The 15,275-nt window shown below is 35.8% G+C and overlaps 1 protein-coding gene across 2 annotated transcripts in view; it reads right to left on the reverse strand.

Moving 5' to 3' along the window:
• The window catches only part of UNC13C (unc-13 homolog C), a 139,156-nt gene that overhangs the window by 61,152 nt on the left and 62,729 nt on the right, over nt 1-15,275 (reverse strand). For both annotated transcript variants that reach the window (XM_065641359.1, XM_065641358.1), the window contains 4 exons: nt 12,222-12,372; nt 8,722-8,790; nt 7,559-7,648; nt 6,443-6,571 (listed from right to left, as the gene is read on the reverse strand). In XM_065641359.1, the coding sequence (XP_065497431.1) occupies nt 6,443-6,571; nt 7,559-7,648; nt 8,722-8,790; nt 12,222-12,372 (439 nt within the window). The remainder of the gene's footprint in view (nt 1-6,442; nt 6,572-7,558; nt 7,649-8,721; nt 8,791-12,221; nt 12,373-15,275) is intronic.

A 15,275-nucleotide genomic window follows, 5' to 3' on the forward strand; every position in this document is an offset into this window, starting at 1 on the left:
TATTATGTATTATATACTATAGAACATATATTTTCTATATTATATGTTACATAGTATATAATACAAATCGAAAGGACAGAAATGTTGCTCTTGCTTTTGGACACTGTAAAACACATCATCTCAAGTTTTAAGAAAATACATCAACCTATGTAGGCTCCTTGCTTTTTAACTGTGTAATGTGCATACTTAACACTCCGAAGGTTGTAACATACAGAACAGTCTGTAAAGGACTATGGCTCAAATGCTATTGCTTACAAGGTTTTATAATAAATTCAAATCCACTTGCTAAAGAAAGAAGAAATAACTATGTTTTAGACCAGTCATGTACAGCCCCAGCAAGGTAAATCAGGAGTTTTCTGACCCAATGGGCAGAAGGGTAGTTCTTCTTAACACTGTCTCACAAGCTCTGTTTCCTAATCTAAGGACGCAGCAGTCAAGATCACTGTATGTCCCACACACTTCATCTCCTGCGTATTACGCTGGGAGTCATAGCTCACCATTGCCACAGGAGAGACATCTTAAGGTTATGACAGCTATTTCCATGAAAGCATCAGTGCAGTGATAAAGCAGCAAAGAGAGCAAATCAACCATGAAGAATTATCAGAACAGAGCACACAACAAAGAACATCTTTATTCTACCTCCTCTCTCCATGGGGTGAATGTATTTGGAATGCTGTGTACAAATCTAGCCGCTTCCCTTCTCCTTATCCTGAAAATATTATAGCCGAACTGGAAAATGCTCAGAAAAGGACAGTACGGTTTATGAAAGATACAGAATGAGTTCCATTATAGGAATGAATATATGAGCAAAATTTTACATAGTTTATAAAGCTTTTCCTTAGCTGGAAGTTTCTCAAGACATCTGCTTTGCTCAGAGTCAGAGACAGGATGTGAAGCCAGATGAATCTTTTGTCTGATGTGGCATGGCCAGTCTCATGTTTAATCTTCTGGCCACAATGTGATCAGAGACATGAGGTGAAGCAGTACAGAAATACAGTAGCAAGGACATTCGCTACTACCGGATTCTATTTGGAAATAGAAGTCAGTTTACAGCATGGATAAATACATGCTTGCTCATGTTAATCGTGATAGAAAGAAGCTGAAGTACTTTGGTCTCAGCTCAAGTATGTAATCAGGATGCCAGACGGTTTTGCATACCTGAATTGATGCCTGTCCCATGACTGCTGCATGATTAATTACACCATAATAATAAACCTACAGGAAGTGTGTCACAAACTTAGATGCAGAAATATGCACGTGTATGTTTCTCAGAATTGTCAGTGTTTCACTCAATTCCAAGTCAACGTTTATTGATAATGAGTTTGGAGCTGTATTATGGAAGGTCAGATTTCAACGTGCAATTGCTTTTGCCAGTATTCAAACACAAAATGGACTTGAAGCAACTGCATTCAAATGTTCAAGTGTTCATAGCCTCATAGCTACAGGACTCAATAACACAGGAATCTGAATAGTAGACATTCCACTCAAGCTTATAGCATTTTCTGGGAATATTAGGATAGCCCAATCACATAGATATGTATAAATAATTAAATAATGATGATCAATAAATAATCAAAGCAAACTGTTTGCATGCTATCATCTGAACTACTTTTAAATCACTGAGTATGTTCACAACTAAAAGGGCTGTATTATGAATAAACTGCAATATCAGAAAAATCAATATTGATTAGACTTTCATTGGATATGAAATATTCTGTATTTAAGGCTTGGGTAAAGTTCAGGTTTACTTTGCTCATTATTCTTAACTAATAACCAACTGTTACCAGAATTCAGATTTCAGCATTGAAAAATATTTGGATTTTTGGAGATCTAACATTAACTGAAAACAGTTCACTGCTATGCACTTAGAGTTAACATAAACAGTTGAAGAGTATAAGGCTTCGGGTAACAAACCAGTTTGTTTGCTCATCTCTTCAGATGACAACACTACTAGCCTTCCTTACTTTAAGGTTGAAGATCTATGGCTTTTCCTGCTTTCTCTTTTACCAGATTTCCGCTGCCACTTGATGATGAGCTGTTCTCTTGACTTTCTAATCAATGTTCTTGGACTAGTTTCTAACTAGCAATTCTATCTGTAAGAATTGTTCTTTCTCTGATAGAGAAACCTCAGGATGGGATTTGAAATATCATAGCAAAAATGCATCCTTCTGTTGTTCTAAAGTACTTTATCAAAGGTTTTTCTGTTACTGTGACTAACATAATCTACGCCTAACACAATGCTACGACTTAAGGAGAGGTCTCTATGTACCCTCTGCATGCCAGATTTGGAGAAATTAGAAACTTTTCTGTGCATCTAAATCAGTATGTAAATATAACAAAGTGCCTCACAACAAGTATTACTTGGCACTGAAATTTGCATGCCTGTAAAACAGGATTCCCTGGGGTAACGACTGCACAATTTCATTTCCCACTTCATACTTTTGAATGCATTTGGCAGTCACACATCACATGCTTCATGATTCAATTCTTACAGCATTTCTATAAGAAACTAATAACCTACTATTGTTTTGTCATGTCTACTAAAAAAAAAGAGGTACACCTTCAAAAGCAACTAAGTAGCTTGGGTTCCCAAATCCCAAACGGAAAAGTGACCAGGGACTCAGATGAGTGCAGCAAAACTGAGCCAGCTCTCTAAGCACAGGTCCATCCACATGCCAGCCTGCAGCATCTTGTTAGTACAGAAACTCTGATTCCCAAAAGCTAGGATATTAGTAATACATTATTGACCTGACCTAAGGTGTGATACCTCTAAGCAGAGATAAATACTGTGCGGCTACAGCTGTGTAACATCTGGCTCCAGAACTAGTTAATTTATTGTCAGCTCCTGGTCTTCTGCACCGTGCTCCACTATGGCAACACACAGAACTGAGCAACAGACAAAAGAAAAGGTCTCCAAAATCAGCTAGAATTTCAACACTATTCCTCTGAGCAGGTGTCAAATACAGAGTATCCCTGTGTTTTTTTCCAGTATGCTGGAAATGATTTGCACTGATCAATTTGTATTGAGCTTTTCAGAGAAGAGGAAGAGTTTGATCTGCATTTTATTGGTTTAGCTCAGTGGAGAGGATTGCGAAAATAATATTGAAGGGACTTCAGTCATTGTGAGTATCAGCCAAGACTTCATTTTTTTTTGTTGTTGTTTTCTTGAGAAAACAGATAGAGTGACATATTTGTAAAATGAGTCAGAAAGTTATCAAAGTGCTGCCTAAACTAGTTACTCAAGGCATTATTTTTTTTTTCAATCCAAGGCAGCTAGCTCTTCACTCAGATCGGTGTTAATTAAAAAGAGAAAACACTACGTCTGCTGCATAAGGAATTAGGCAGTTACTCATCAGAGTGCTTTGTCTCAAATAATGAGGACAGTAATATATGTGTCTGTAAGACTGTCAAGATGTCATGTTTTACTATCTGTAGTACCCATTTGTTTTTTTTTGTCATCAGCTGTTCTTTGTGTTCTGGTATGAAATTACAGTATGACATTTTCTGCATACTGTTAGCATTTACCATACTTTACCCCAGGAAATATTGCTGTTCCCCAGGGGTATTGTTTTGCTGCAAGATATTTGCTTTATAACAGTGGTTGTCTCTCTAACATAAAGGTAGAGACTAATAAAAAGAGGAAGTGGGGATTGCTGAGCATAGTTTGTGATTTACTCGTTACTCTTCTTATAGTGATAAATTTCCCAAAACTCCAGCTTGAGCACCCTCGATTTCATCATTCATTGTTCTGTTGTCACCTCACATCGGACAATTGCACATCATCAGATATTACATGTATTTTCTAGAAATACTGTGGCAGGCATCTTTGAAAATTCTAGGTTGAAGACAAAAGCAAATGCAGGAGGTGATTAACACGAGTTGCACACAGATATAGTACATATAACACAAAGGAAACCCCCACTTTTGGACAGATAGAAATCCCACTGTTTAAATAGACTGTCTAGGTTCCCCTTTTTCATATCATCCAGAATATGATTCAGGCAAGAAATGAACCACGGTAAAACCCTCAGCCTGCAGTGGGCCTCAGCAAGACAACAGCTGACAGTTTTTCCCCTGAGTGAGAGCAGGTGGTGACCTATATATGAACCATTTCTTGTTGCTTTGGGGTTCATCGATTTTAGTTCTCACTACTCACAGCTCAAATCTCAGCTGTGCAGCCAAAACATGAACCTCCTGTGCTGCACCACCATGCTAGGATAAACTCCTTTCCTCCCTGAGAGGAGGAGGCCTCATCTGATGGAGAGGTAAGCAGAGATTAGAGAATGGTTAATGAAGAAGGCTTAAGGGTGGAATCTGGTGTGATTGCACTAAGGAGTTTGGGCACAAAGCTAATAAAATGTTAATTACAATATTGGTTACGGCTTCATTATTGTAACAGTGATACCACAAGACAGTCTGCTGTGCACCTGGATTCACTGGAAAGCCTCCAGAGCTATAGGTTCCAACAAGCTGTTCCTAAAATTAAATGCACATGCAGATATATTGGGAGCAAACTGTAAGTGGATAGTGCAGAAGCCAGTTTCCTTGTACAAGTCTAGAGCTGATGCGAAATTTAGGCAGTAATTTGAATTATTTTGCTCATATATCTTTTAAAAGCCAGGTTAGTTAGATTATATTTCTCAAGATTTGCATCCCACCTGTTGTGAAATAGAAAGTTTTACTATCTTTTAGTCAAGACTATATATGACTGTTAGTGATGAGTTATTTTGAATGTGGTCTATTTATCTTAATTTTAAATTTTGCTTTTTGCACATTTTCACTACAATATTTTGTACTTGTTAATGATTATAACTCTATAGACACTTGTCTGCTTAAAGATTCTACATACAAGCTCATCTGCTTGGAAATCTTGATGAACGAGAATAGAGGAGGCACACAAATACAGGGAAATGCAGTTAATACGGTTTTCCAGCTGAGAGAATTTTTATATTTTTTTTAGTTTCAGAACTTCACGTTGGTCCATTGTTAAGAAGAGTTGTATCAGAGAAAAATTATGAAATTGCCCATGCTGCTAAAAAAAAAAAAATTGACAGAGGCATCACTTTAAACGTGTTTTACATCCTCTACCAGACAGGCTATAGAGATAAGCTTTTGTAGGTATCACAGCGCTTTAGAGAAGTAAGATTACTTCACTTTTAACTGTTTATGAAAATGGCTAGAACCTGCTAATAAACTCTGCAGACTGATGTGATACCCAGATTAGCAGCACCTCATTATATTTAGCAGAAAAGATCAAGTTGCTGCAAAGTAGATGTTAGCAAGAAAACAGAACAGTTTATGGGAAAATTAGATGTGATGTCTGAAGCTGCTCCTTCTACTTATTTATACTGCTACTCATCTTACAATATAATCTATTGGAGAATAAACACATACATGAGCACTCAGTGTGAAGTGTCTATGGGTGCTGGTGAGAAATTAAAAGCTTGGGAGCTAGAGATAAGTTTTCTCACGTAACAAGAATCCAACATTAAAAATAAATTCTCATTTCAGAAAAGTTGAATATATATCATGTACTGCCTCTCCTGAAATAGAGGATTTTGTATTTTGGATTCAAGTGAAATGTGCTTTCAGATAAAATTTGATGTCTTATATCATGTAGTATGACTGTTCTTATCTATTATACACTACCCAGCAAATGTGCACTTGCCAAACAACTTAGCTCATCCTTTCCAAGGCAGGAATAGTCACTGAAATACCTTTTTCCCAATGTACCACCAAGAAGGCAGAGGTAATGTGATAAAGCAGTGATACTACTCCTTTTAGACGGTCTTATCATTTTGCAGATGTAAATTTCTTAATTTTAATGTTAATTATAGAATAAACTGTGGCCATAGTATAGAAAAAAAAGCATTCTTAAGGCTTTTGCATGGCATTTGGAATATGACAAATGCTCTAATTATTTTGCATTGACAGCTCAGCCTGATGGACTAAATGTCACAGAATTATCCTCTGCCTTCTTGAAACAGTTACTAAGGCTTGGATCTGAGTATGCATCATAGATGTTAAAACATAAGGCTGGAAAGACAGTATATGATTTTTAGCAAATTATAATGCTTCTTTCGTAAAGCTACTGAAGTGAAGTATTGGATTTTTAAAAATTATTTTCCCATTATGGATCTTAAATAAACAGTAATCAATCTAACATCATCTTCCCTAAAGCCATTGGAAAATTTTACAGTCATGTCCAATGTGATGACTAAGTTAGGAGTTAACATGTTCATTTTGAAACTCATATTGTCAAACATTTTAGAGTTCGTAGGCATCTGTGGGTTTATGTTACATTGCTCCTTTTCTCTTAAATAAAATGAAAATAACCTGAACGCCTTGATATGAAGGAACACTGAGATGCTTTGTATTTACTTACGCTAAACTAAAAATAATGAATGAGCAATAGCATGAAACAAGTTCAGATTGGTCTTACCTGATCCACTAACTGGGAATAGAGGTCATAGCAATTGTCAAAAATGTATTTATAAGTCGAGTCCAGGCAGGCCCTTACACAGTCTTTCACCACAGTACTGGCTCGAGGTGGGCTCTGCAATTCAAGGACCTAATAAAATATTTCATAAATGGTAGAATGTCAGAAGTAGATTTAACACAAAAAATCTAAGTATTGCAAGGAATGTAGTTCTGTAATACAGGATGAAAAGTTTTGACATATAATAATGATATAAATATTTAAAATTGTGATAACTTAAGGTGATCTTAGCTTAAAGATGCAATAAAACATACACTTAAGCAAGTAGATTGTATCACTAAGTTTTATTTGACTGAAATTATTCATATAATGAAAAAGGCAGATATACCCAAGGGTTTACATCTTTAAGTTTCCCACTTCTGAAGTTTTTTCCATTATTAATGAACTATTTAGACCATATAATTATGTACTTTCCTCTGAATATCAGCCAAGTAGCTCTTCATTTTTTAAAGCAAAGGATTCAGCTTTTTACTGCTTTTCAGGATATGTTAATTTGAACATCAACTTAATGGATTAGTTTAATTCTCTTTATGTAGTGCCTAACGCAGTGCAATCACATGCTATTGCAACAAATGTTGCTTTGCTTTTCTATATTTTCATTCAGTAATATCTATGTGTACCATTCCATTCTAAAAATTTTTCAGAACTTGACCACCTAAATATCAAAATCTGGAGCGACTAAGGCAAGTACAGTTATCAGATCTATTTTGCTGTTCGTGTTATGATACTAGTAGGAAAACATTATTCTACGTGTTCCTAAGGAGTTCAACTGAGTTGGCTTCATGTGACTTAAGTTTAAACTGATTTAAAAGGTATTCTTTTTTGTTTCCTTCAGGAGATGTAAAGTAATTGCTAAAAAAGGAAAAGTTAATTGTTTATTTATCAAAGATAATGGCTTTTACCAAACTGATAATACAAAGTATGAATAAGATGAGTTCAATGATCTTCAGTACATTGAGATATTTAATTTAAAACTGAAGGAGTTAGGAGTGTTAACTAGAGTATGATTTTCCTGGAAAATAAAAGGCAACAGCATTTTTTGTTAATAAAGGACAATACCTTCATTCGAAAAAAAGTAATGCTGGTAAGCAGGTCCACAGTTGATTTCAGATCTTGGAGTCTTTCAGAATTGCTGGCAGGAAAATTATCCTGGTGAATCAGGAAGACAGGAATCACAACAATTGGAGTTACAGGTAAGAACCTTGAACGGCTAGGAAAAAGCTCCCTAGGAAAACTAAGTTGCTGCTTGGAAGGATTAGAAATATTCATATGTTACCTGAATTCTGCCTGTGAGGAAGTTAGTGATGAGGATCACTTTAAGAGGAATAGGAATACTTCTGATAACACTCCTGTATTTGTAATATGAATGATTAAAAATATTGTGATATTTCCAAAATATTAATAGAGTAAAAAATACTACAAAAAAGACTAGAAAATGTTGCTAATGAAAATTATTTATGGGTCATCCATGGTACATAAATCACTTGTAGGCATAAATGCATTAACAAGCTTAACTGAAGAAATCACATTATGAAAAATTTCCTATGATCTCTGGGTTAGCAGGAAGACTGACAGGAAGTAGCAAATGGCTTCATACTAAAGAAACATCAGCCAAATATCCTCATGCTCCAATGGCAGGTATTCAGTGCATGCTTCTTTCCTGAAAGGCTGGCTTTGGATCATACCTCAGTGGAAAGAGCTTCCCTGAGGCAGAAATGAAACCTGAATTCCTATCACGTAGAAAAATGAGGGGTCAAGTTTCTTTCAACATTCCTAGGATCTTAGTATGGAAGTCATAGGAAAGATGTCAGTCTCTCAGAATAAATACAGCAGTAACTGAAATTTGCACTACATGAGTCAGTAAAGGTAATTCCCAGATGAATTAACTTAATGAAGTTATGGATTAATTTAATCAAAGTTATTGAATCCTACTCTTTCTTGAATGTCTGCCCATTCCTTGACCCATTCTTAGCTTTTGGACAGAAAAGAATAACTTTTTTTTTTTCTTCCAAATTGGAAAAATATTGTTGTTAAACTGCTTAAAATCTGTAAGTTTTTGTTCCAAAGGATTTGGGGTGTCTTGTCAGCACCCTATATTTTCAGCTTCTATGCCACAAGAGGGATTCATCTCTAAAACTTCTTTAAGCAAATAGAGCCCACAGGGATATTTACACAAAAAACCCCATTTGAGTTGTCCCCTAGATAGAATGCATTGCACATACCCTGTATTTAGATAAATCAATCCTCAGAGAATTGTGCAATTGATCCAGCAGTTTTATGAACTTTTCCCTCTGTAAAAAGAAAACAAGCACATGTTGCATTAGAATTTGCAGGTTCCTGTAATTGGTGGGTTTTTAGAAAGCTGCTTTGCATTCTGAATTTATTCGAAAAATAGATTGCTTTCTATTGTTTCATGTAAAAGTGCTGGTTTGAGATATCTGTTTTTCAAGGCCAGGCAATGTATCTTTTATCACTTCATTTTCCTTTTCTGTTCTATATTGTGATTTACCTGGTATGCATCCAAGACCGCACAGCTATGTTACTAGTGAGGTAACATAGAATTTCCTATGCAGCGTTTTCCTTTCTTAATGACTGATGCATTGTTAAATAACTCACAATATCTAGAAATTGAAAAACATTGCCTGATGTCTCTGATCAAAGATGGAATAACAGCATCCATTCAGTATAAAGTCCAAAGTCTTAAGTTAGGTTAGCAAGGTTTATTAAAACAGATAAGCTTGTTAAATTTTTATCTTTGCCTTGTCGTTGCTTACACTCTTGGAGAAAGCACTTCCTCCTCCCTTTAATGTGTACAAAATGATGCTCATTTACAGCAGAATTTGGTGTAAAAGTATGATTGAAAATTATACTTTGAGATTTTGTAAGAATTAGCTAAGTAATATTATGTAGTTATTGTCTTCCCTTCAAGTGCAGAGATTAACTTGTTATCTTGATAGACAAAGTTGCAGTGAAAATATTTTGCTGTGGGATACCCAGCTGAGTTGTGCCATACTCAAGTAATACTAATGAGAGTTTCTAATTACCAATCTTCATGTTAAAACATATTCCATAGTTCACTGGACAAAATTGTGCAGAAATCTTTGCCAGCCTATGTGAAAGCAGCACACTTGTGGAAGTAGCAAGATCTGATAGCTCTTAGAACACATGACTGTATTCACACCATCTCTGAAATATGATCAGCACTAATATGAAAATAGAGTTCTTTGTGCACTGTCTCTGATCAGTGGAGCACTAACCTACACCAAAAGGCACTAATTTGGCACAGTTCCCTTAAGGGATCAATCAAAAGGGAAGTTTTTTGTCATGTTATAAATCTGTACTGAAATATTCAGTCAGCCAAATCCTTTCCAGCTGTAGCCTGAGGACTTGAGTTTGAGATGTTCTTTCTGATGAATGATGTGCAGCTATCCACTAACAAATGCCTTTTGACCCAAGTGAGAAAAATAATCTGTTTTGCCTATAAGTCAATTGTTTGAAAAAAGAGCTCCAAATCTCTATTAGTGATGCTTACTACTGTCTTCCCACCCATCTGTTGAACTACAAACTGGATTGGAATTTGCGTCAAATGTAAACTGGCATTAACATCAGAGAGAGAACTTAATCTACATACAATCTGAGGATAAAAGTAGTTCTGACATTAGAAAAATGAAAAAAAAAAAAGAATGGAAAATCCAGCAAAAACATTCTAAATTTCAAAAGCTGGATCGAACTCAAAAGTCTAATAGAGATTGAACATTGAAAAAATAGCCTTGTTTCAACAAAGATGTAGTCATTCCATAACAAATCATCAATTAGCTTACAAAAGAAAAACTGAAGAAGAACAGAGCAATACTGTGCTGTCACGGTACTCCACTAACTAAATCATAAATATTCTGATAGTGCTTTTCATCTAGAAAGTTTTTTTACTTTATAGTAATGGAGAAATGTTAATATTCCACTTTCATTGCAAACATCTAGAAGTAGGAGATAAAGTTCCATTTCAAGAAAATTCTGTCTCCAAACTCAAGACCCAGCCCTGGGTACATTTATATGCGAGTACTTCCACCAGACTTAACATATAAAAGAAAAATAAAGTAATAGTTACAGTAAATATTTCTCTTAAAAAACCTACTGAATGGACCTGATAATTATGCCTTAATGTTTTTTTTTTTTTGAACAGACTTATGACATCCCTTAAATTTGAAAATATATTAATGTTAGTACTATTTTAAGGAGCATTTAGAACTAACTGTTGACTATCTACAGCTGTAAGCAGTACCATCAGATCCTAGGAACATTCAAGATTCAGCAATAATCAGAAAAATCAATCTTTGAAATTATTACTACACAAATTGAGTTTTATAGATATAAGTTCTATCTCAAAGGTACTTGTGCATTAAATGCAAGCTACTATTTAGTTTCAACTTTATGAGGCCCTGTATGAAAAGATTATGCAGGAATGCTGCACTTAATACACTGTTTGCTACAAATCAAAATTAATTTTAGCATCCAAAGCAAATTTTCTTTACAAAACTAAACATTTACACTTTTTTCCAGGCATGGATTAAATTACTTTACTGAGCGTAGTCCGATAATCATGTTTATGACTTCCGCTGGAAATACAAAAGTGAAACTAGAATTAGGCCTTTCTTTGTTTACGAGTCCAAACGTATAATTTCATAATGTGGTCTTGAAAATCCTGAAATTCATAATGTTTCTATTATTCTTAATACTGGAGAAGAGCATTAGTACATCTAATACTACTTCAAACACCTATAGTTTGTATTCAATAAATTTTAATTATGTTTAATGTTTTACTTCATGTCAATAAATGGTATTTTAGAAAACATTATAATGTTTTCATAGCTACTGTTAAATGAAAAATGGCTTTGATATCAGCTATAAAAATAAAAGCCATAAAAAAACCCGTAAGGAATGAATGCTTTTTTTTTTTTAGCATCAAATTATGTTTATCTCTGATTACATCACGTGTAATAGCAGAGATATGAAAGCAACCTCTTTGAATTACTGTTCTCCCTTCCTGCTGTCACCTCCTCAGTGAGGGCAGGTGAACAAATTAGAATACAGAGTGAATGTATCTTTATTTTTTACCATGTTCAAGGGCTAGGAAATCCGCACTGCGAGACAGCCACAGAAGGAAAGTTAGCAACAACAGAAAGAGTACCACCACGTCCTAAGATGCTGATATTCCTCCTAAAATTTCAGATACCTAAATCCAGGACTTGGACAATGCACCATTATTTCAGCAAAAATAAGAGTCCATCATTATAGCCTCTTGTGAAAAGAACAACACTATTTATGGCTAGATCCATTAGGTTAATTAGTAAATTAGTTCACAGATGACACAGCCCAAGAAAGCCATTGCAACCGACACTCAGTTTAGCACAGGTAGTAGTTTGCAAGGCCCACTGCAATAAAAACAAAACCTGATTGTTGAAGATTTTAGTACTATGCAGGTGTGCCAGTGCTTTCTACGCTATATGCCTTATATATCACTATACAAGGAGCTGAACAGTATCTTCTCTAGCTTTTATTTGATTGTAAAGACTCGGTCAAATTTTCAAAAGCTAATAGCAACTTTTATTCTCTAAAATGACCGATTTAAAAAAAAAATTGAATTTAGAAGTTAATATGGTATCATCTATTAGGAAAAATAAAAATATGAGAACTAGTATTCTATTAAAAAAGAAAGTCTACTTACCCCAAAGTTAGTAGCAGCAAATCGATCTGAGGCAGATACATTAGTTGCTGCTGTAGTATGAGCATAGAAAGCATTTATATTGGCCAACAACGTACTCATAACTGCTGGAACACCAGGGCACATGTATTTAGAAGATAGACAGGAAAAGTGCCTACAATTCAAACAGACATTTATTAAAGATGGTGAAAATTCTGATCTTTTCTCACACAATTTCTTTCAGTTCCAATAATGTGACTTTCAAGCTACCTCGTGGACAATTGTGCAGAAGCATATGAGGACAATCCAGACAATTGATATAATTGCCATTTGTGGCACACTGATATTTTCAAATTGAACACATCAGATTCACATTTGCTTCTTACTCTGTTAATCCTAAATACCAAAATATTATTTAACTATCTTAATTGCTATTAAGCAAAACATTCATTATTAAGCACAAACTTAAAATCAAAGACAAACTTATAATCATAAAAGGCCACAAAAGATCTATACTCCAGTGGAGAAGGATTTAATTGATGCCAACAAAAAGACTCAAACCAGAATTTTACTGTGGCTTGTATTTTAGGCTGAATTATCTATGAAAGGTCAGGCATTGAGCAGCTTCTGAGTTCACTTTGATTTGATTTAGGCCATAAGTAAAACTGTTCCCTTTGATTCAGGCAAGTAAAGTTTACGCAGTCTGTTAAATCTTAACCAGCCAAAACCAGACTTGTAATGTAGTGGCACTGTTTACTTGTATAAAATAACAGGAGGTGCCTGCTTATAATGTACAAAGAGCTTACAACATAAGAAAACAAGTGAGATACAAGATGGATAATAGATCTAACGTGGTGAATAAACAACATCATTGCAAAACATAAAATCTTATTTTCAAGATTTATAGTAATGCAGAAATGGAAGGAAGATAAAGGAATAAAGAGTAAATGTATAGAGAGAGGAAAGAGATTGAGGGGAATCAGGCAGAGAAGTTGATGGTGAAAATGAGCATGCAGTCAAACAGAAGAAGATGTAGAAACTCCAGTGACTCTGGAGCTCTCTACATGTCTGAAGGGCTTGATTTGGCAGCATGCTCCTCTTAGCTGGAGTCTCTGACTCCTCTCTATCTCCTTGGGAGCATAAGGCAGAGCAGTGTGCTGTGCCTGAACCAGCTGGGCCCTAGAGCCCATCCAAGAAAAAAATTAACACAAGGTACAACTGAACTCGGTCCTGCTGAACTTAAGCCTAGTACTCTTAACTGCGGTCACTGCCCAAATATTCTTCCAACCACATCATTCAAGATTTGTTTTCATCTTGCATTTGGATTCCTGTTCCTAAAGGTATAAAACATGAGCTCTTTATACTTTCTTGCAAGTCTGCACACAAACTCACTCTGCCTACATTATGGAGGATGTTGGTCTTTTCACCCAAGTAGCAAGTGATAGGACAAGAAGAAATGGCCTCAAGCTGTGCCAGGGGAGGTTTAGATTGGATATTAGGAAAAACTTCTTCATGGAAAGGGTTCTCGGGCATTGGAACAGGCTGCCCAGAGCAGTGGTTGAGTCACCGTCCCTGGAGGTGTTTAAAAGGCATATGGACAAGGTTCTTAGGGACATGGTTTAGTGCTGGAACTAGGTTATGGTTGGACTTGATGATCCTGAGGGCGTTTTCCAACCGAAATTATTCTATGCTTTCTGATACCCTCTTGCTGTTTCTGGTCCTTTAAATTCCTTCACTCTGAGGCCTGCCTCATGATCTTGTGACTGACCCTGTTCAGTCATATTCCAGTTTTCTGATGCTCCAAGGCTGCAGAAACTTGCTTCTGCTGAAGAGACAACAGTATCTTTTCTAGGGTCTCTCTCACCACTGACTTAGCATATTTGCAGATGCCTTTTTCATAACCCTTTGGGGTAATCTGCAATTTCATACCTGCCAAACAACTCTTACTTCTTCTGTTAGCCTACGTATTTTAAAAGGGAAATCAGGGGAATGGAATGAGTCAGGAGAAGGCAACACACAAAGTCTCTCTTGCTTCTGCTTTTCCAGTACCCAACTATCAGTGCACAGACAGATGCTCATCTACAGATTCAGAATTGGGCCTTTAAAAAATGCTCTGTGCTGTCAGTACCTCACATCACTCCACACCAAGCCCTCTCCAACACTTTCATTTCCTTTCCAAATGAGACATTTAAATTGTAATGTATACTGTCTATCACTGTCAGGTCACAATCAGGTTAAAGAAGAAGAAAATTCCAAAACTACTCAAGTGTCCAGGCTCAGGAATCACTCTTCATTAATATACCTGATATCTATTCAGTACCTTGATATCAGAAATGAACACCATAAAATTACCAGCTAAACTGCACTCCTCAACAACCTTAGTCAATGAAACAGGCTACAGAATGTAGTAAGAGATTTGAAATAGAATCAGCTACTCGCAGTAGGGTAAATGTGGTGCTAAACACATCCACCTATTGCTACAGTTACATGATCACTCTGGTTAACACAGGACAAAAGTTTAGGACTCATACTAGAGGTAAACTGTTTTTTAATTTCCATTGAGTGCTCAAAACTCACTCAATGTGATCCATAAATTAAAGTATTTTCCTATTTTTTTCTAAAAAAATAAAGCACAAGAGATGTATACCAATTGACTCTGTAATTGAAAAGCAATTGGCTGGAAAACTTCTAAAATTGTAATTTTCTAGCTCTTTTGCATCTCACTCAAGATAAATCCTCTTATAATTTAAGTCATATTTCCCAAGAAAAAGACCAAGTCATTAATTATGCATGTACAAGCACCTAGAGAAAATCCCAGCACATATTCATATTTTGATACTTTAAAGTATCATCCAAAGTCTCTGAAGTGTTGAAGCCATAAGATTTCAACAGGAGTGGATACTGGGATGAATCAAGCCCTTAATCCCACTCCAAAACTAGGCTGAGAAGCTGCACATTTGCCGGATTTTCTAGTTTATCTGACTGGGCAAAGAGACTGGAAAAAGAAGGGATCCAAGTGAGGATGGGATGCAAGAGAGGCAGGCTCACATTAGAGAGAATCTAGTCCTGCAGTCTTTC

The sequence above is a fragment of the Caloenas nicobarica genome, chromosome 10 (genome assembly GCF_036013445.1).
Source record: "Caloenas nicobarica isolate bCalNic1 chromosome 10, bCalNic1.hap1, whole genome shotgun sequence".
In the NCBI taxonomy this organism is placed as follows: Eukaryota; Metazoa; Chordata; class Aves; order Columbiformes; family Columbidae; genus Caloenas; species Caloenas nicobarica.